General features: G+C 44.3%; 1 protein-coding gene and 1 long non-coding RNA gene across 3 annotated transcripts in view; one reads left to right on the top strand and one right to left on the bottom strand.

Annotated features, from left to right (window-relative positions):
- LOC121682164 (collagen and calcium-binding EGF domain-containing protein 1-like) overlaps positions 1–9,310 on the bottom strand; it is a 33,316-nt gene extending 24,006 nt beyond the window's left edge. The window contains exons 1-2 of one of the 2 annotated variants that reach the window (XM_042062207.1): positions 8,717–9,310; positions 5,681–5,773 (exon numbers count right to left, since the gene is read on the bottom strand). In XM_042062207.1, the coding sequence (XP_041918141.1) occupies positions 5,681–5,773; positions 8,717–8,829 (206 nt within the window). In that variant the 5' untranslated portion in view covers positions 8,830–9,310. The remainder of the gene's footprint in view (positions 1–5,680; positions 5,774–8,716) is intronic. The other variant, XM_042062208.1, reaches the window with a different exon arrangement.
- Positions 9,311–13,093: 3,783 nt separating this feature from the next.
- Positions 13,094–18,888, top strand: LOC121681116. The gene is made up of 3 exons (XR_006021989.1): positions 13,094–13,107; positions 16,694–16,703; positions 18,788–18,888. It is a non-coding gene; the product is annotated as an uncharacterized LOC121681116 (long non-coding RNA).
- The last annotated feature ends 1,112 nt before the right edge of the window (positions 18,889–20,000 follow it).

Consider the following 20,000-nt stretch of genomic DNA (forward strand, 5'->3'; position numbering starts at 1 on the left):
CTGCTTTTAAATGTACTTTAAGTATTAAAAGTAAAAGTATTTGCATAATGATTTATTATCTTAATATCTATATTCTAAAAGGAAAAATCAGTATGGGCTGTGGCATTTTATAGTTTTAGGTTATAGGCCTACTCGACTAGATAGTTTTAAGCTAATGCAATTGTGCTTACCATCTGTGGCCTAGTTTACATTCTGAACTACAATTCTAGAGACTGTAATTCTGGATATCTAGGGTGATCTGCTAAGTAAAATATCATTCAGCAAAACACGAGCCTGAAGTTTAACGGGGTAGACAAGGGAAACGTCGGGTGGATCGTAATGCCAATTCTGCTGATTGAACAGAAAAGTTGATGAGAAAAGTGTCTTTATGATTAGGTTCAGTTTCACTTGTGCAGACGCACATATTGAATAAGCGCTCACATTACCCCCCAATTGCAGGCTATGCATCTTTATTTGATCACACACAAGAAATATTCCAGATAAGAAATATTGCCTAATCTGGAAAATGTTACGTTTTTTTCGGCCAGTGGTTCATTAATAGTCTATCATTCATTTGTGCCGCAAATGATCAGACGTGTGACAGAAGCATGGGCATAGCCTGTCATTTAGCTGATCCGCGGATAGCAATCTCATCGGAGAGGAGGCCCTAACGCTGCAGATAACAGACAGAGAAAGGCACAGAACACAGTTGCATGTTCAGTGTAGCCATGGGTCTGGTGAATATAGCCTACCGAATGCAGATGGCTACAAGCTCACGCTTTGCCTGGTCTAGACTAGAAGCTTATGTTTTAAAGATTTAGAAGCTGGGCACGTAGCGCTCCAGAATCTTTGGTAGCAACCCCGCCCACTGGTAAAACAAACGTGTTTGTCAAGAGAGAAAAAAAAAAACTGATCATAAAATGTATCACAAAAGGAACGATGGTGTTATAGAAATGTAACGGAGTAAAAGTACAGATAATTGCTGTAAAATGTAAGTCAAAAGTATGCACTATAAATTCTACTTAAGTAAAGTACAAATACGTGGAAAATGTACTTAAGTACAGTAACGAAGTATTTGTACTTCGTTACATTCCACCACTGTGTGTGTGTGTGTGTGTGTTGAGGGGGGCATCGTCCTCATACACAGTCCTGGACTGCGTCTCTGGCAGTGCTTGCTGACCCTCTGTTTCCCTCTCAGCTCAGAGGATCCAAAGCCCAGGGGACCAGTTCACAGCTAAGATGACCACATGAGCACACATGAGGAGAAGCAGCACCCATCTGAGCAGCACAGGCCTTATCTCTGAGATGTCCCCCACTTGTGTATACAAACAGGACAAATGACATACAGTATCTCTATCACCATGGGGGCGTTGTCATTCCACATCACAGAAAATGATTTGCATGAACTGTACTTTGTTCATCTGAAAAACACCATAAATTGTGTTGTGCACTTGTGTTCAATATTTTTGGCTTTTGTCAGATTGTAGAGGGACATTTTCATATTGGTATGAATTAATTGTTTGATTTATCCCAATAAGCTTAAAGTAAAAAAAAAAGAAATACTAGCATACTTCTGTGTGTCTTCAGCGGTTTCGAAATGAACAAACAAACGAAACTAAAAAAGCCTCTTAAACAACTGAGGATGATTAATCTAAAGGTTCTTCCAAATGTATTTAGGTATAGAACCATCAAGGACTCCTCCATTGGAATGAGCCAGAGAACCCAGGAGGCTTTATCCGATTAACCACCCTCTCAGCTGGGGTAATGGCTGCACACTGCTGGCTTGGCTTATTGGATGTGTGTCTGTATGTTCATGTGTGTGTGTGTGTGTGTATGTATGTATGTGTGTGTGTGCCTGTCTGTGTGCGTGTTTTGTGTGTGTGTGTGTGCATGTGTGAATGTTTATGTGCCTGTCTGTGCATGTGTGCGTGTATGTGGGTGTGTGCCTGTCTGTGTGCGTGTTTTTGTATGTGTGTGTGTGTGTGTGTGTGTGTGTGTGTGTGTGTGTGTAACTGAGAGGGGTCTGTGAGCCGTGCTTTATGTAAATGCTGGTTATTTTGGGGAGCAGATGACAGGCCAGGCCCGGGGAGCCCAGTTCAGCCCAGTTCACCTCTCAGCTCATGCCACACACACATACACACACACACACACACACACATCCCAGCTCTGTTCACTGTATAACTTGTGGCATCAGAAGTCTCACTGGCTAAAGTGGAACACACTCACACACACACAGCTCAGTTCACCTCTGAGCGGTTGCCACATCAGGAGCCTGGCTGACTGATGGGGAAGATGGATGGAGGGAAACAGGGCCTGCCAAGCTCTGAGGAGATCTGAGGGATCTTCCCAGCAGAGATGGGACTGCAGCTCAAGGCCTCTATCACTGAAGGGAGGAAATGTCTGCACTCTAAATGAAGGGGCACTGACAGGGGAGAAGACGTGCTCGCCACTAATCACTCTCTGCCACTCAGCTCTCCTCCACACACACACACACACACACACACACAACTGCACACACGCATGCACGCACACGCGCACGCGCACGCACACGCACACGCACTTGCGCACACACACACACACACAAACACACACACACACACACACACACACACACACACACACACACACACACACACACACACACACACACACACACACACATGCATAGACACACACAGGAGTACACTGACTGTCTTGGGACTGGGTTTGGGTTTGCAGCCCAACCCACTTTAGACTGTCAGTCTGGCTGGGCTCTGCTCTGTCAGTCTACTGAGAGATGAAGACAGAGCACTTTGGTCTGTCACTCCAGAATGAGACAGAAGGGAAGACAGAGAGAGATAAAGGGAGAGAGAGAGAGGGATGAGGAAGACAGAGAGAAAGAAAAAAGGGTGGGTGATGAGAAAGAGAGAGAGACAGAGAGAGCGAGAGAGAGATAGGAAAAGAGAGAGAGAGAGAAAGAGGGAGAAAGAGAAAAGCGAGAGAGAGAGAGAGAGTTGGAGATGTGGCCGCCTTTCAACCTCCTTCCTCTTCCTCCCAGAGGTGTTGTGCTCAGACAGCCAAACCCACAGTGCCGCCAGTAAGAGTATGGAGAGTATGGAGCCAGCCTTTCCCCCCTGTGCCTTGGCATCTCACAAGAAGTTCCTCCTCGTCTAGTCCCACAAGGCAGCTCTTCAAAGATGTGATTTAAATCCCCCTCAGAATCCTTGAATGCTTTGACTGGCTCCCTATAAAAATGCTCTTTGCAGTCCTAGTCGCTGTAGCTCTACAGAACGTTCAATCACTGTTGACAAAGCATTTGTCAAGTGTTTTAATATGCCTTCTTGTGTATGGCGTGCATACAACATTGTAATGCAATAGAACAAGGGTGGATGAAGTTCTTGTAAAACTGTGTCCTTGTTTCCATTTGCATCCATGTGTTCACAGCTGAACTCGGACATCTTCTAAGGCCTTTCTCTGTTGCAATGCTCTTGTTAACATTTTGCTTACTTGCGGTACTTTGTCAGTGGTGCTACAGACATCCCTTATTGTAATCAGTTGAATGATTTCATCACAGCGTGTAATGACCCTTTTCAGGAGTACAAGTCACATACATGTATATAAACACATGAACCATACGCCTTACACACATCTGTAAGCTGCTATGGACGACTCGGTGTCTGTAGCTCGGCTAAACATATACATCACTGCTAATCTATATGTCTCGGCCCATCATCTCCTCCCTCCTCTCCACAATACAGTAAATGTCTTTATAATACTCCATAATGCTCTATTTATGCAGGAGCAGCCAAACTTATGCCAGCGCACAGATGCGGAGAGGCTGGGGCTCCAGCGGAGCGGGAGGCTGTTTACAGCTGAGTCCTCCCCCAGAGTGATGAGTCGAAGCGGGTGTTTGAAGCAGCAGGGCTCCCTAACAGAGCCTGAGACCCACAGCTGGGAGTGGTTAGCCGGAATCAGTAAATAAACTCATTCTGCCTCATCGTAACCCAGATTCGGCCTCAAAGACATTGCTCAGTAGAGAAGAGAGAGAGAGAGAGAGAGAGAGAGAGAGAGTAACATGCACAACTGAAAAATGGGTGGTAGAAAACTGTAAAGAGTGCAGAAGAGGACAAGCAGCTTGCCTCATTGTAATCATCATAATTGTTCTTCTTCTGCTCCTCCCCCTCCTCCTCATCATCATTGGCATATTCATCACCAACATTATTATCATCATCATCATCATCATCGGCATATTCATCACCAATATTATCATCATCATCATTGGCATATTCATCATCAACATTATCATCATCATCATCATTCTCATCATCATCATGCTCCTCATCCTTCTCATCATCATTCTCATCCTCCTCATCATCATCATCATCATCATCATTATCATTCTACTCCTACTCCTCCTCGTTCACATCACCTTCACCATCACCATCATCACCATTATCATCATCATCATCATCATCATCATCATCATCATCATTCATTCTCCTCATTCTGTTCCTCCTTCTTCTCATCTCGATCATCACCACCACCGTCATCATCATCATCATCATCATCATCATCATCACCATCACCATCACCATCCCCATCATCATCACCATCATCATCATCATCATCATCATAATCATCATCACCATCCCCATCATCATCACCATCATCATCATCATCATCATCATCATCATCACCACCATCACCATCATCACTGCAGAGCCAAGTAGAACAACAACATGAAGAGAGGCTAAAAACAAAAGAAGAGTGGTGAAGGAGGAACAGCAGGAACAGAGCCAATAAAGAGTAGTGGGGGATGCAGAGAGAAACAGATAAGTATAAGTATGAGTATATATGCTCTTTTGATCCTGTGAGGGAAATTTGGTCTCTGCATTTATCCCAATCCGTGAATTAGTGAAACACACTCAGCACACAGTGAACACACAGTGAGGTGAAGCACACACTAATCCCGACGCAGTGAGCTGCCTGCAACAACAGCGGCGCTCGGGGAACAGTGAGGGGTTAGGTGCCTTGCTCAAGAGCACTTCAGCCGTTCCTACTGGTCGGGGTTCGAACCAGTTAGGCAACCCTCCGGTTACAAGTCCGAAACGCTAACCAGTAGGCCACGGCTGCCCCTCAGATAAAGGAGAAGATAGAAACATGCAGGATGATAAAAGAGATGGAGACAAAGAACATGAGTACGGGGGGGGGGGGAGAAGAATAATGGAGCTGTACTGTGTAATATGGAGAGAGTGAGTGAAAGAGAGAGATGAATGAAACAAGGTAGCCAAGGAGACAGATGTGAGGAGATGAGGTGATGAAAAGAACAAGAGAAGGAGAGAGAAAGCAAGCGAGAGACAGAGAGGGAGGGTGAAGCCTTCACAAGCACTTCCACTCATCTCTATCCAGCCGAGAGGCATTGAAGCATTGGAGACCCCAGCTCCCCCAGCCTGGCAGCCCCCTGATACAGAACAGAGCTCCACAGCTGGCTCCCCACCAGCACTTAGAGCACAGAGCTGTGGGAAACACACGCCTGTGTGTGTGTGTGTGTGTGTGTGTGTGTGTGTGTGTGTGTGTGACTGGCTGATTGCCTCTTCTAATGTGATTGCACACAAAGGTGAGAGAAACTGTGTGTGTGTGTGTGTGTGTGTGTGTGTGTGTGTGTGTGTGTGTGTGTGTGTGTGTGTGTATGTGTGTGTGTGTGTGTGTGATTTCATCTTACCTGAGACAGGTGCTGTTCTTGCCCCCTGACCGAGTGCAAGGGTACTCCACCGTCAGTATCTTGTTCTCTGGACACTCTTCACTCTGTAACCCTCTGGTTGCCAAGAGAGAAGGGAATTTTGGGAAATCAAGTCATTTTTATAAACGTTACTGTATGTGTTTGGGAAAGATTACTCAACACTGGTGGGTGTGCTTTTCACTGCAGTTGCCTGTCTAGGCAGGGCTATTCTCTCACACACACCTCCAAGCCAAGTCGCTCTCACACACACACCTCCAAGCCAAGTCGCTCGTCCGCACGCTGTCAGAGCAGGAACAGTCTCATATTCCGAAAACATATGGGATCACCTTTGTTGAACTTGAGTTGGCGTTCCCATTTTTTTTTTTCCCCTTCCCTCTTTATTAGGCCCTACTGGAAATTCCCCCAGTGGGACAACCATAGGGTGAACCGCAGCGCTGAAACCTAAAGCCACAGGCTAACGGTGCAAGTCAGCGAGCAAGACAGGGAGTGAGGGGGTGAACGAGTGAGTGGGGTTCAAATGGGCTGTAGTATATGTGACTCAGAATTGCACTGAATTTCACCATACCCTCTGTACCTTCCCTGCTCTTCCCACGGGGTCTCCTGCTAGCCTGATCCTAACCACACGCGCACTCCGCAAACACCCTGAGCCAAAACAGATGGATCACATGGTTGCTGAGGCTGAAGATTTTTTTTGTGTGGCGGTAGAGTTTGGATTCAGGGGGTCATCGAGTTATGACAGCCTGATGCTTTCAGTGCCAGGAAGTTTGATGGTGGGTCGCTTCCCAAGAAATTTTAAAAAGTGATGTCTACAATTCTAATCCCACACGATTTCTTTCTCAAATGAATTTGCAAGCAAATTGCCCCTTTGCCAAATTCAGCTGCAGCTGTCCATTCTGTCTGTGCACTCAAAACTCTCAGGTGCCCCTGCACAGTCCTGGCTCTAAAATCGGGGAACAAATAAGGCAGCCGGACCAAGCTGTAGGGGAGACCGGGTATGGTTGTAACATGGGGGGAGTTGTAACATCACCAATTCCACCAATCAGGGATAAGATATGAGCCATGTGACAGTTTCTGACTGCTCAGACTTCCTTAACGAGCACACATGGACATTTTCAAGTTGTTAGTGCCATTTATCCCGGAGTAAGGAGAAAAATTCAACATATGAGGTAAGAAAGTAACTTTTTTTTTTTAGATTTATTTTTTTCTAGTGCTTTTACCATTGTAGATACAGTTGTATGAGTTACATCAGGTCAAACTATAGTTTCTCTAGTAAAGAATGGTGTAGCTCTCTCTTGCTAATGTCAAAGCACCATGCTAATACAGCTAGCTAAACAATGGATGACAGTGGTGGGGTAGGTTGTAACACAATTTTTGAATATGCTAAAACCTGTGGAATGGGGCTAGTAGACCCATTTAATGTCTATTTAATTTCATCTTTGTGTGTGTGACTGTTCAGCCCTCTCTCTCTTTCCATGAGAGACACAAATACATACACACACAAAAGTATAAACGCTGTGGTTTTTATATTTAGTTTAAAACGTTAATATGATCTTCATTCTCTATGTGAAGAACGGATTGTATGGTATACAATATGTTGGTGAATCTATTTTCACACCCTGTGTACCCTGTTTATGCAATAAATCAGTATATCAAATGGAATTCCATTGTTTTTCTGCATTTTTTTTTACCTGTTACAATCTACCCCAATAGGTGTTACAATCTACCCCAGTAGTGGGGTAGGTTGTAACAAAGGTACACACTGTATTTGTCATAATCTCACAAATTCTGTAATATAGTTGAAGAGATTTAAATGGTTGCCACTTGTAGTAGACAAATGTGGGTACTTTGCCAAAAAGTTCCAGAACTGTAGCTTTAAAAGAAATGGTAGTTTTAGGTGCTGAAGAAAAATGTGTTACAACCATACCCGGTCTCCCCTACACAGCCAGAATTGCAAACACCTTTAATGTTGCTGCATGGCAAACATTCCCCTCTTGGCTCACTCACAAATAGGCAATTTAAGATGTAGTTGGAATGTAGAGTTTCAGCAGTGAAAGAGGAGCTGAAGGTATTCATTTCTGCTGACATTATCAATCACTATCCTTTTTTCTACATGCCAATTGACAAAAGACTCCAGGGGAATGTAAAATCCATTACAAGTGTCTGGTAACTACTAAACGTCTTAATCGTTGATTTGATCATGTATTTCGGTTTCAAGAGAATACAAATATGCAAGTGCGGTTCGCTGTTGTGATGTATGATGTAATCAGGGTCATTTTTGCACGAATGAATCAATAAAGTGCACCATGCATTTGAAAATGAGCAAGTGATTCAACGACGTCTATCTGAGACAAGCCCTTATATTCTTCATATAGAAACTCTTTGGCTCCCCGTCTTCCTCTCGGTCCACTTAAAACTGACACCTTAATCCATAGCCCATTACACCATGAAATATCTCGTTTAAAAGGCGCGCTTGAAAACAGGAGTGGCAGTCGGAGTATTTTCTTGAGTCACTTCAGCTAAAGGAGAGTAACGAGGTGCATCACTGCACCGCGTGTGCGCGTCACATCTTGTGAATTTATGGCAGAGACTTCGACTGGAAATTTCCGGCGAGAAGAGAGAGACTGTAGCCTATCATGCCATCTGTCAAACATAATTTCTTTAAGAAAACATTCCCGTGTGATGCGAAGAATTGATCAACCAGCGAATAATTAAATTCAATCATGCTGTGTCTTAAAATGTTTCTCTAGACTAGACTTGAAGAACAAACTTAGTTTTAAAGATTCTATCACTGTCACGCTCGACTGTATTTACACGGACGAAAGACCAAAGAGTTCGCTGTTCCCATGACTTTTAAATAGGTTTCTTCTCAAAGAGAGAATAAAATGAGGACATGCTTCACTGACAAATAACGCAAAAATCATTTTTGGCAAGAAACAAGCAAACGACAAAAGCCAAGACTCAAAAGTCGGCCAGCTGAACAACTGTGAGCTGCGTGCGGCGCAAAGACGCACAACTTACCCCGAGGTGTCGGCTGTGGTGCTTGTCATAAAAGACACGAGGCTGCAATCTTGAGGAAAAACAACACATAAAACGACAAATGGGAAAAGTGAAGAACGGTATAGTTGACCCATGTCCTTCGTCCAGCGTACCAAGTGATCTTCTCACATTTGTTCGAAATTTCTGGACAGTGCATTAAGACCTGTCTGAAAAGCTGCGTTTAAAATCAACCCGTTTCTCCTAATAGGTATCGTATAGCAAAACAAGTTCTATTTGTTTAAATTTGGCTGAAAACTGTAAAAATAAGTAAAACACGTGTGGCTAAAAACAAGGAAGGCTCAGTAGCAGCGAGCATGAGTGGCAGAACTGGTGTCCAGGCACAGTTGTTGCGCACTGACTTCAGACCTCCTTCAGACACATTGGCCGCCTTTACAACCCCGCGTCGTGATGAGTTGGGAGTTTGCTGCTTAATCCCCACCGGATTTGCATTCCTGCTTTTAAGAACTGATTTAGCGCAAAGTAAATGTTTGACAGCGGAAAGAATGACCTCCACATCGTCCTCTTGTGGAGTAATGTTGTAGCTCAGGCCGGATAAGCGCATAAGCCGTCTTTAACCTTTCTGTGTTTCCTCTGTCCACTTGCTGCCAGGTCGCGGTAGTTGAGATGGTTTTAACGTGGTGAGCGAACGTTACTCATACTGGTTTGGTTTTGTCTCTATTATTTTCGTACAGCAACTTGAAAGACTGATATCACATCCATGGGCGGATTATGAACTTTCGGGCCCCTGGGCCCAGATGTATTAGGGCCCCCCACTTATTGTCGTACATGTGGGAGGGGGGGTTTGGGGGCCCTCCCCCAGAAATCTTTAAATTTTTTTGATGTGATTTCCTGTATTCTGGTGCATTTTGGGGATGGCCAATACTAAATTTAATCAGATTCATAGCCTTCATCCTGATTTGTTGATATTGAGGCAATTATTCCATGCAAAGGCTTGGGCTTCAGGGCCCCCTGACCCCTTGGGCCCCTGGGCCTGGGCCCGGTAGGCCCGTGCAGTAATCCATCCCTGATCACATCAGAAACACTTTGTCATTTTTATGGTCATCATCATCGTGTCTAACCCGAGACATGGAGAGGTTTTATAGCCTACGACTAAATATTTGAGACCTATGATTACACCTATGATGCACGTTTTCCATTAAAATATAAATAAATAAATAAATAAATAAATAAATAAATAAATAAATAAAAATACTTGTGTAAACCATAGACTGTATAAAAAATTCTTTTTAATTGAGCATATTGCATACTGATAAATAGATAAATAGAAATGACCTGAGTTTGGCAGAGAATAAACTGTATTAAGTAAAACTCATAAAAATATAGGCCTAATTGTTTAATCATACCACAAACTCTCTTATGTCAGTCTTCTTTGTCCTTGGGTGTAAACATCAAACACAGTAGCCTTTACTGGGAAAAAATCTAGTCAAGGATCAACAATCAACAATGGTGATTTATCTTAGAGACATCTGCTTATCAAATACCAAAACAAGTACCTTTGGCCATATCTTAATATTTACATATTATGAAGGTGTTTGTGTGCATTCCCCCCATGCAAAAAGTGTGTCTGAAGTGTGGTCATCCCTTTTATGGTGTCTAGATGGAAAACAATGTGCTGGAAAGAGTGAAGAGTGAGAGTTCTGTTGTTTGGTGTGCGGCATGTGAGTGCAAGGGAGGAGAGCCAGCCAGAACACAGTAATTCTAACAAACAACCCTCAAGTTGTTTTGGATGGTTCACAAAGTCAGTGACTTCCAGGAATGGACTCCTCAACAAAGTGAATTGCGTGTGATTTTGGTGTGTGGAATGCATGTATGTATGTGATGTCTAAGTCAGTGAGTGTGTGTGTGTGTGTGTGTGTGGGTGTGTAATGAGGCACTCAATGTCAATTAGTATGCCTGTGTGTTTACATAAATGTGTTTGAATGAGAGAGTGTGTATAGCATGTGTAACTTGATGTGTGTGTGTGTGTGTGTGTGTGTGCATATGTGCCGTGTCTGCATGTGCATATGTGTGTGTATGTATGTATGTATGTATGTGATAGACAGATGGGTCAGAGACAGTGCAATAGACTCAGCAGGATGGCAGCTCATGATGCTGATGATGACAATGATGATGATGATGATGATGGTGATGACGATGATGATGACGATGATGTGGAGGACGAAGATGACGCAGGAGACAGTGGTCAGCAGTGTCAGCAGTAAACACATTTCAGCCTTCCTCCTCCCTCCATGGTCAAGCCATGGTTTTCTCGAAACCCTCCTCCTCCCATGGGGACTGTGTCTGGCCTACGTTCAATAGCAGCAGATGGTTTCGTTCACCACAAGCATATCGCTCTAAGGACGGACGCCCACCCACCCAACCTCCCCAAAAACCGACCCACAACGGCCTATTATACAGTACCATAACAACACAAAGCCTGCAGACAGCCCATCTCCGAAACATCCACCACCTCCCAAACCCAAGCCCGACCAGGTCTATAACCACACGCTGGCCAACCCTCTCCCTGTTGATTACACACCCCCCTATTGTTGAATTCCCACCAGATTCAAGTACAGTAAATGGACAGAGTGCACTGGGGTGTTGTTGTCAAAACCACCCTGGTGAAGAGGCGGTTGCATAAATGGCAGCCGCCGGGTTTATTACACCGACCGCACACCGCAGGTCTCGCTGCAGCTCCTACGGTTCCCACGGTAGCCCTGCTCCTCGGTGATGTGAGGTTTGGGTGAGCCTTTGGGGTGTTGTTTTATTTTGCCATTATTTTGTGGGACGATGATGGGTGCATTTCCCATGGATGGGGCTGAGGCTGAGGAAGCCGTGTGGCGCAAAACCCTCACAAAACGTGCAGTGGGACTTTAATGCCAAACCAGCACACCCACCCCCACCGCCGCCTATACAATAACGCACACATAAAATATGAATGTCTCCTGCCTCGCTCTGTGACAAATGGGTGTTGTTAGCCAAGGGTATCAGTTCACCCATCAGGGTAGAGGCTTTTGGAGTTTTTGGTCTTTTTTTTTTTTTTTTTAATGTTGCAGGGGGGGAAAACGAAGCTGTCAACAGCTGGGAAAGAGGGGACAGGCGATGACAAAATCCTCCCATCTAAAACGAAACCGTCTGTGCTTGAAAGCAGAGACTGAAACGCAAAGATCAGGGGATCTGCATAAACACACACACACACACAATCCATGTCCACTTTTCCAGAACATTCTTTTCGCTCTCTCTGGACTCCCATGGGAGGGCCACATGACCCCTACAGATTGAGGACAGCAAGGAGGCCCTATAGCCTTTGAAATGGCCACAGGGTCCCTCTGAGCTTGCCATATTCACACTTACTTTTAAAACGAAGCTTAGCTCTGGCTGTGTGATTTATGGTGTTCAGTGTGACTGCCTCATCCAAGACTGTCCTTGGAAAACATACAGACACCCCCCCACCCCCCAACACGCACACACACACATATATCCCTTCACTGTGTCATATTTATAGCCCCAATTACTTCTTCGCTTGCCTTGTATTGGTGTAGCTTAGCAACCTTGCCGTATCAAACTGCTTTGTCAGTGTTTCTTTTTTCTTTGTCAATCATTTGATGTACTGAACGTGCATGAAAAGATAGATGTGCAGGAATATGACATGCATGGAAGAATAGACAGATTTCTGCCACTCATATAATAAGACATTTGAGGTTTGTAAGAGAGGCTTACACAGATATTGGTTTAAAGTTTTAAATGGAGTCTGTATTGGACCATTTGCTAATATTATAACTAGATGAAGCCTTCCCCTCTCAGCACCTGTCCACTCCTGCAAGCCTCAGCAAAAGCAAGGCTGCAGCTTTGCCATCTGATCGTATCTACAGTAAAAAAAAACCTGGCGGGATACTTCCTTGTTTGGCAATATATCACCCCCCCCCCCCCCCAAACTCCATTTTAATAAGCTCCAGACGTTTTGCAAGCAGGCGGGTCGGTTCCTGTTGTTGGATTTACAGGCCGGTTCCTTTTCCTTGTGCTGCAGCTCAGCCTCTAGAGACACACACACACACACACACAGACAACACACATGCACACATGCACACACATACATGCACACAAGCACACACGTACGTGCACACACACACACACACACGCACGCGCACACACTGTGATTTATAGATACTCCATCCCAAATCCTCGAGAGCATTGTGGGTTTGATAGGGGCCTGGAGCATGACTTCAGAAAGCAGCAACAGCCCAAAGCCTTGAGTAAACGAGGCCCAGCACTCTGGAACTTTATAGTGCTGCACAGGGCTCTCAGCAGACACCTTGGACCCTACTGACTCCTACTGGGTGCCCCTGACTCTGTTTTCCATTAAGAGCCATAATGTTTCTCGTCTCTGAGGGGGTTTGTGGTGGAGCAAAATATCAGCAATAAGTCATGGTCTGTGCGTGTGTGTGTGTGTGTGTGTGTGTGTGTGTCGTATAGTATAGTATATATACTCTTTTGATCCCGTGAGGGAGATTTGGTCTCTGCATTTATCTCAATCTGTGAATTAGTGAAACACACTCAGCACACAGTGAGGTGAAGCACACACTAATCCCGGCGCAGTGAGCTGCCTGCAACAACACCGCCGCTCGGGGAGCAGTGAGGGGTTACAGTAGTTGCCTTGCTCAAGGGCACTCCAGCCACGCCTACTGGTCAGGGCTCGAACCGGCAACCCTCCAGTTACAAATCCGAAGCGCTAACCAGTAGGCCACGGCTGCCCCTCGTGTGTGTGTGTGTGTGTGTGTGTGTGTGTGTGTGTGTGTGTGTGTGTGTGTGTGTGTGTGTGTGTGTGTGTGTGTGTGTGTGTGTGTGTGTGTGTGTGTGTGTGTGTGTGTGTGTGTGTGTGTGTGTGTGTGTGTGTGTGTGTGTGTGTGTGTGTGTGTGTGTGTGTGTGTGTGTGTGTGTGTGTGTGTGTGAGAGAGAGAGAGAGTGTGAGTGTGTGTGTGTGTGTGTGTCTGTGTGCAGATCAACTGAAGGAAATATTCAGGCTCAGAGTTTACTTTTGAAATGTCACACATGAAGTGTCTTTCTTCCCTGAGAGAATCAATATAAATATTTCGTAATGCAGCTCTCTACAACACAAACAGATGGAAGCACCAAATAAAAAGCCACCTCTCTCCAACATCCCAGGTCCTATTTGGATCGGAACCGATGTTTATTTGGATGAGACATTCCATTTGGATCGGAACCCATGGCTATTTGGATGAGACTGGCCAAAGCCTTGTGGGTCCCTTCTGTGAGCGGGATCCCATCCACACGATGGTGTGATTCATAGAGCAGGTGCAGAGGATGGGGGAGGGATCCTTTTGCTCCCCTCTGGGAGAAGGGGCCAGGGAGGAGGGAACGGGGAGCGTAGAGCAGACCAGTACAAGCAGTAGAACTGCAAACGGCACGAGAGCATCTGGAGACCAAATACACACACACACATGCACACACATACACATAAAGCGCTTTCAGACATACGTGTAAGACCGGAGGTTCTGCCGATGTTAAACGGTGGGGCCGTATATCTGAATGAGATAACTACTCCCCCCCTAGTATTTCCTCCGGACATTATGTAATTGTGCTGTGTCTGAACGAGGCGTAGAACATGCGGTTAAAATTCACACCTAGTGAGAGGGCGTGTTGGTGACGTTTCTTTCGTGCGTCCATGTGGTTAGATCTGACTTAAATGCCAGTGTTATGATGGAGTGGCATAGTGCTGTCCAGAAAATCTCCGACGTGGAAAGATGCAGACATCACGGAGCTACTGTCCATGAGGGCATACAACATTTTGATAGAACACATGAAGGGAACGGCACATTGTAGCCTACAACTGCATGGCAAGGCCAAACGAATTCAAAAGACTGAATCATAAGCAGAAGGCGCTGAAAAGGCAGTAGCCTACAATAGCCGACAATAACAGGAGTATTTAATAAATTGTTAGCCAACACGGTTTTCTGTTCATTGATAGCCTTCTCATGACCTCAGAGCTGAGCTCGCTGATATTTGTTGAGCATAAATATGGCTAGAGAAAATGAAAACGAAGAAAACGCAACTTTGTTCCAAGCTCCTTACGTAAATGCAATAGACACATGGGGAGAGGATGCTTTTGGAAAAAATAAACCATGAGAAAACGAACAACTTCACTGTTATGTTAGTATTTTGTTTGTTGCTTAAAAACGTTGTATGATGACCTTGAAGTCTTGAGTTAGCCTACTGAATTGGCTGGTGGCCTACCATAAAGTTTGTGCATGCTCTCTCTCCAACGCAAACCAGATTTGGGGTTCTTTAGCCAAGTAATTCTGGTACATAACGTTGAAAACAGATATGTGTTTATTCGAAGCACACATACAAATACTGTAGGTCAATTTCAAGTGCGCACTTACGTGACTAGCCTACTTCAAGTATTAGCCTACGTACAATAGATTTCTCTTCTTTAGCCTACATAATGCATAGGCTACACTTTGTAAACAAAAAGCAGCTGTGACAGGCAGCGGCCGCATATATTCTGCGTCATATCTCGCATCTTGTGAACTCTACAAGCCCCCACCCCTCACTCGACAACCACACAGAGATTCTGTAATGTGCGTGTATGTCGTTCACACATGCATCCGTATAAGGTCAGTATAAGGTCCGTAGGTTAGCATCATATCTGAATCATCCTAAGGGTAGGACCTCCGTTTGACAAACCTCCGCATATACTCCGGAGGTTATATCTGAAAGCGCTTAGAGATACACACACATATAAACACACACACACAGACACACATAAACACACACACACACACACACACACACACACACACACACACACACACACACACACAACACACACACACACACTCAGCAGACCGGTACAAGCAGTACCAGGAGGGAACGGGGAGCGTAGAGCAGGCTGGACGCCCACACATACTTACACACAGTCATGCCTAAAGATATACACACATACATACATACATACATACACACAGGCTGGATGCCCATGAAGACACACACACATACTTACACACACTCACGCTTAAAACCTATACACATACACAGTAAAGCACACCACACAAACACACACACATGCCCTGGGTTATGACTTTTGTGCATAACCACAAAACAATGCTGTTGTAATTGCATGGCGGAAATGAGGACGGAGACAAACATATGAGCAGGCTTTGGAAAATCATGTTGAAAGAAGAGGTAGGGATTAATAAAGCCATGGCAGGTAAAGGTCTTTCGTCATTAGTTGTTTCTTTCCTTTACAAGGCCATAACTCCACAGGTATAGAACAATGCAATGCTGCAGAAAGAAAAACATACAGCATCATTAGCTGCATAGATAGGCATTTAGAAAGAATTGGTAATGATGGCTGCAGTCATGTAAGGTATATGTGTGTGTGTGTGTGTGCGTGTGTGTGTGTGTGTGGTCTTTGGCATGGTGACATCTCCTATAAGGTGCAGGCTGAAGCCTGTTGAAGCCACTGATGTGGTATACCTTAGCACTGAATTCTTGGTGGCAATGATGACTTCTCTCTCACCACTGCCTTAGTATGTGAGTGTTTCAGTGTGTGTGTGTGTGTGTGTGTGTGTGTGTGTGTGTGTGTGAGTGTGTGTTTGGCTGAGACCACTGAGCTTAAGTCACGCCAAGCGGTGGCCCTGTCTTGCATTCCTTTTCTCATGAACGCCCATGGTCCTCTGAGCTCTGTGTTTTGTCCTTCCTGGCATACACACACACTGTAAGAGAGAGTGAGAGAGAAAGTGAGAGAGAAAGTGAAAGAGAGAGAGAGTGTGTGAGAAAGACAGATTCGGAGAAATGTACATGTTGAGAGGGAAATAGATGAAAATGTAGCTGCAGGTGGCGATTAGTGGGGTCCAAGCAGTTTGGATGAAGTCGCCCATGGCGGGAAATGGTTGCACTTTTCAACAGGTTCCACATGTGACAAAAAGTTATCTGCAGTTTAGAAAATGTGAGTATACGGGACCAAGAATAAGCAAACCAAATGTTTAGGTTATGTGGTTCCTGAAATAATGGCATTTGTCAATTGTAGCGCCCTGCATTGGCTGATTTGTTAAATAGCTTCTATGTGTCATTATAAATGAAATTTCATCTGCCCTTTACAGCGGTTGACTGCTGAAAGTTGATTGGCTGTTGGTGGCAATCTTGAACAGTGCACCAATTTAATTTAGTGACTGATTTCAGTACCAGTTCTATGTTACACAGTTCTTGAGATATTGACATGTGACAGTTTTAGCACCCCTATGGATGGACTTGGTGTGTCCACAGTAGTTGGTGTGCTGTGTTGATTGCAGTGTTGTAGTACTCGAGTCTGAGTCATGAACTAAATTTAGAGACTTGTGACTTGACCTGGACTGAATGACTCGAACTTGGACTCGGACTCGTGCATTCGCACTCGCGATGACTCATCGAGGACTCAACTTTTTTTTGTAATATATCATAAGGCTATAATTGTAGTATGTCATTAGACTATAATTTGCTATATGATTTTAATATCTATATTATTTGTAATACTAATTTTAGTGCAAGGGAATGTTAGGCTACTGCTTCGTGTCATAGCCTACATCGCAAGAACGTCATGTTCACATGCAAAGCAAATTAACGTTAACTTTAACACCAAAATGCCTGGAGACATGGCCGTCGTCATTTCAATGTAGTATTGCCAGCATAGTTCGAATTACAGGGGATACTGGGGGGTACTATACCCCCCAATGAAGACCCAGTACCCCCCAAAGAGACAGAAATATCAGTTTTGGGGGGGGGTCAGATAATGTTTCTGATATTGTGAAAAAATATCATTACAGTTACAATACAAGTAAACTCCTGTTTTCACTGTAGGAACATTTCAATGTAAAGCGATTTCAGAAACCCCTATTGTGGACCGTACCATTTTTAACCACCGTGGCGCTAGAAGCAACTGAGCAAGTGTCAACATTGAATGACAAAACGCTAGGTAAATTCCTCCAGTAGGCTAAATTCGGTTTGCTGCTGACGTGCATGGGTAAATGTAAGTTGCTAACTGACGTCTAGCTTGTTGAAAATGTGTTATTTTACAACCTTTATTTATAAACGTGTTTGTTCTTTCATAGCTCATGTCACCTCTTCATACATTGAATTACTGGCTACTTACCTGCTACTTACTTACCCACTGAGGCTAGTAAAGTGGACCTTGGTTAGTTACCAAGGTTAATTAGCAAGGTAATTCTCTATTTAAATAAACCGTTTTTATATTACCGGTAGGCCTATGCACAAGAGGGTCTGATGTAGCTAAGCCTACATAATATCAGTGAAACCTGTGGAAACATAAAAAGACCCAAGTAGCCTAGGCTAAATATGTGCTAGTATTTGAATTTGTTTTTAATTGGTTGGTATTGTTTTTACAATCTATTATTTCCTATTTTTAGTTTGATAAATGTAGTTTCATCTGAGAACCCTGATACTATCTTAATGAAACTAAACAATTACATTAAAAGTGTAAGTGCAGTTAGGTTTTATACTCTGTTCATGTGTTAAGGAAAGGGGTACCCAACAGACAGGAGAGGCACAGGATAAAAGCCGTGAGCAGGCCGCAGGGAGACGACACGATGAGGGCAGAGGGCAGAGTTGATCTCTTTTGGATATACAGTATAAAAACGATGAGATATTCTGTAGCCTACTGATTATCAGTTTGTCGCATGTTTAGACCTTTTATGTGTGTTGCACATGTTGCACTTGGCGATCACGGTGGGGATTGATGTGGTAATGGACCATGATGGTCAGAAGAAGTGAAGGAGCAGTACCCCCCAATTATGGTGGGGTAATTCGCACTCTGATTGCCAGGCAATACTAGTTGTCATACATGACATGACATTACCTAAGATTATACTCAGCCTAGGCTAAACATCACACACTGCTGCTGGACTGCGCCAATAGCTGATCATCGTGACTTGGTGAACAGTGGACCCAGTGTCCTGTTGTATTTCTGTCCCTCCCAAACATCGCGGAAATTGTACAGGCTATTTAACAGCCAGAATTTTTTTTAAATGCCCGGGGGAGGCCCTTTTATGATCCACACTACCTCTTACAAAATAGGCCTACTCCAACGTTCATCTAGCTTTTGTGAAGTATGAACTTCTACAACACTGCCTACAGAGTACAATTGTCAGCATTCAGTAACAGCATAATGTGACTTAATGGCCTGTGTGATTGGGATGTGGATTGCTCATTTATTATGAGTAGGCCTATAGGCTAAGTTAGGCTATGATATGGCTATGGTATGGTATTCTCTCTGATATAATTAATTCAACACATTGGGTTTGGCAAGAAATTTGGCAATACTACTTTCACACAAGTGATGGCACCCCTGCTTGGAGACAGAAGATTGTCTGTTTTGCTTTTAAGGATTTGATCTGCAATAAAAAAAAAAAATGGAACGACATGTATGCTTACTTTACTGCTGGACTTGGACTCGACTTGATTAATAGGGACTCAACTCGGACTCGACGTGGATCAATAGTGACTCAACTCGGACTTGACTCGGATGAGTAGTGGACTCGACTCAGACTTGACTTGGAATTTTTTTTTTAATGACTTGGACTTGACTCGGACTTGAACACTGGGGACTCGAACCTGGACTCGGACTCGAGGCATAGTGACTTGACTACAACACTGGTTGATTGTATGTACCAAGATTGGTTAAGATCAGAAGATATTAGCAATAGAATCCTTATGGGCCATGCCTTAATAATTGAATTAACTGTAACTTAAAAATGGAGCAACCAGTCAAAAATCCGAAAGAGTCATTTTTGTCTGAGTGGTCTGTAGGTAATATGTACCAAAACTCCTGTGACAAGAGTTAATTTAGACACTGGCCACTCAACTCAAACATCTGATGTACTTCAGAAGAGATGAGTCCCTGATGTCATTTGGAACAGGACCCAGAATTTCTCCTGGATGAGTTTGGTCTCACTGGGTCACACATAACCCAAGATTGCTCTCTCTGTCTCTCTGGTCATCGCGCCCGACACAGTAGATTGAGTCTAATTTGACACAATAGGACCTAATCAGTAACAGAAGTGTATGTGTGTGCCATTCTCCCTGCTTGCCAAACTGAAACAGGGATGTGCAGAATGGGGACTTGGGAGGCTACGACCATCCTAATCCAGCATCATGGCCGTGGTGACCATCCCCACCCACCCACTTCTCGTCCACCCTGTCTAATCTACACCCCTCTGCAGAATAGTGAGAGGAGGGTGGAGGCTTGGGTCGA

Source organism: Alosa sapidissima, chromosome 14 (genome assembly GCF_018492685.1).
Source record: "Alosa sapidissima isolate fAloSap1 chromosome 14, fAloSap1.pri, whole genome shotgun sequence".
NCBI lineage: Eukaryota > Metazoa > Chordata > Actinopteri > Clupeiformes > Clupeidae > Alosa > Alosa sapidissima.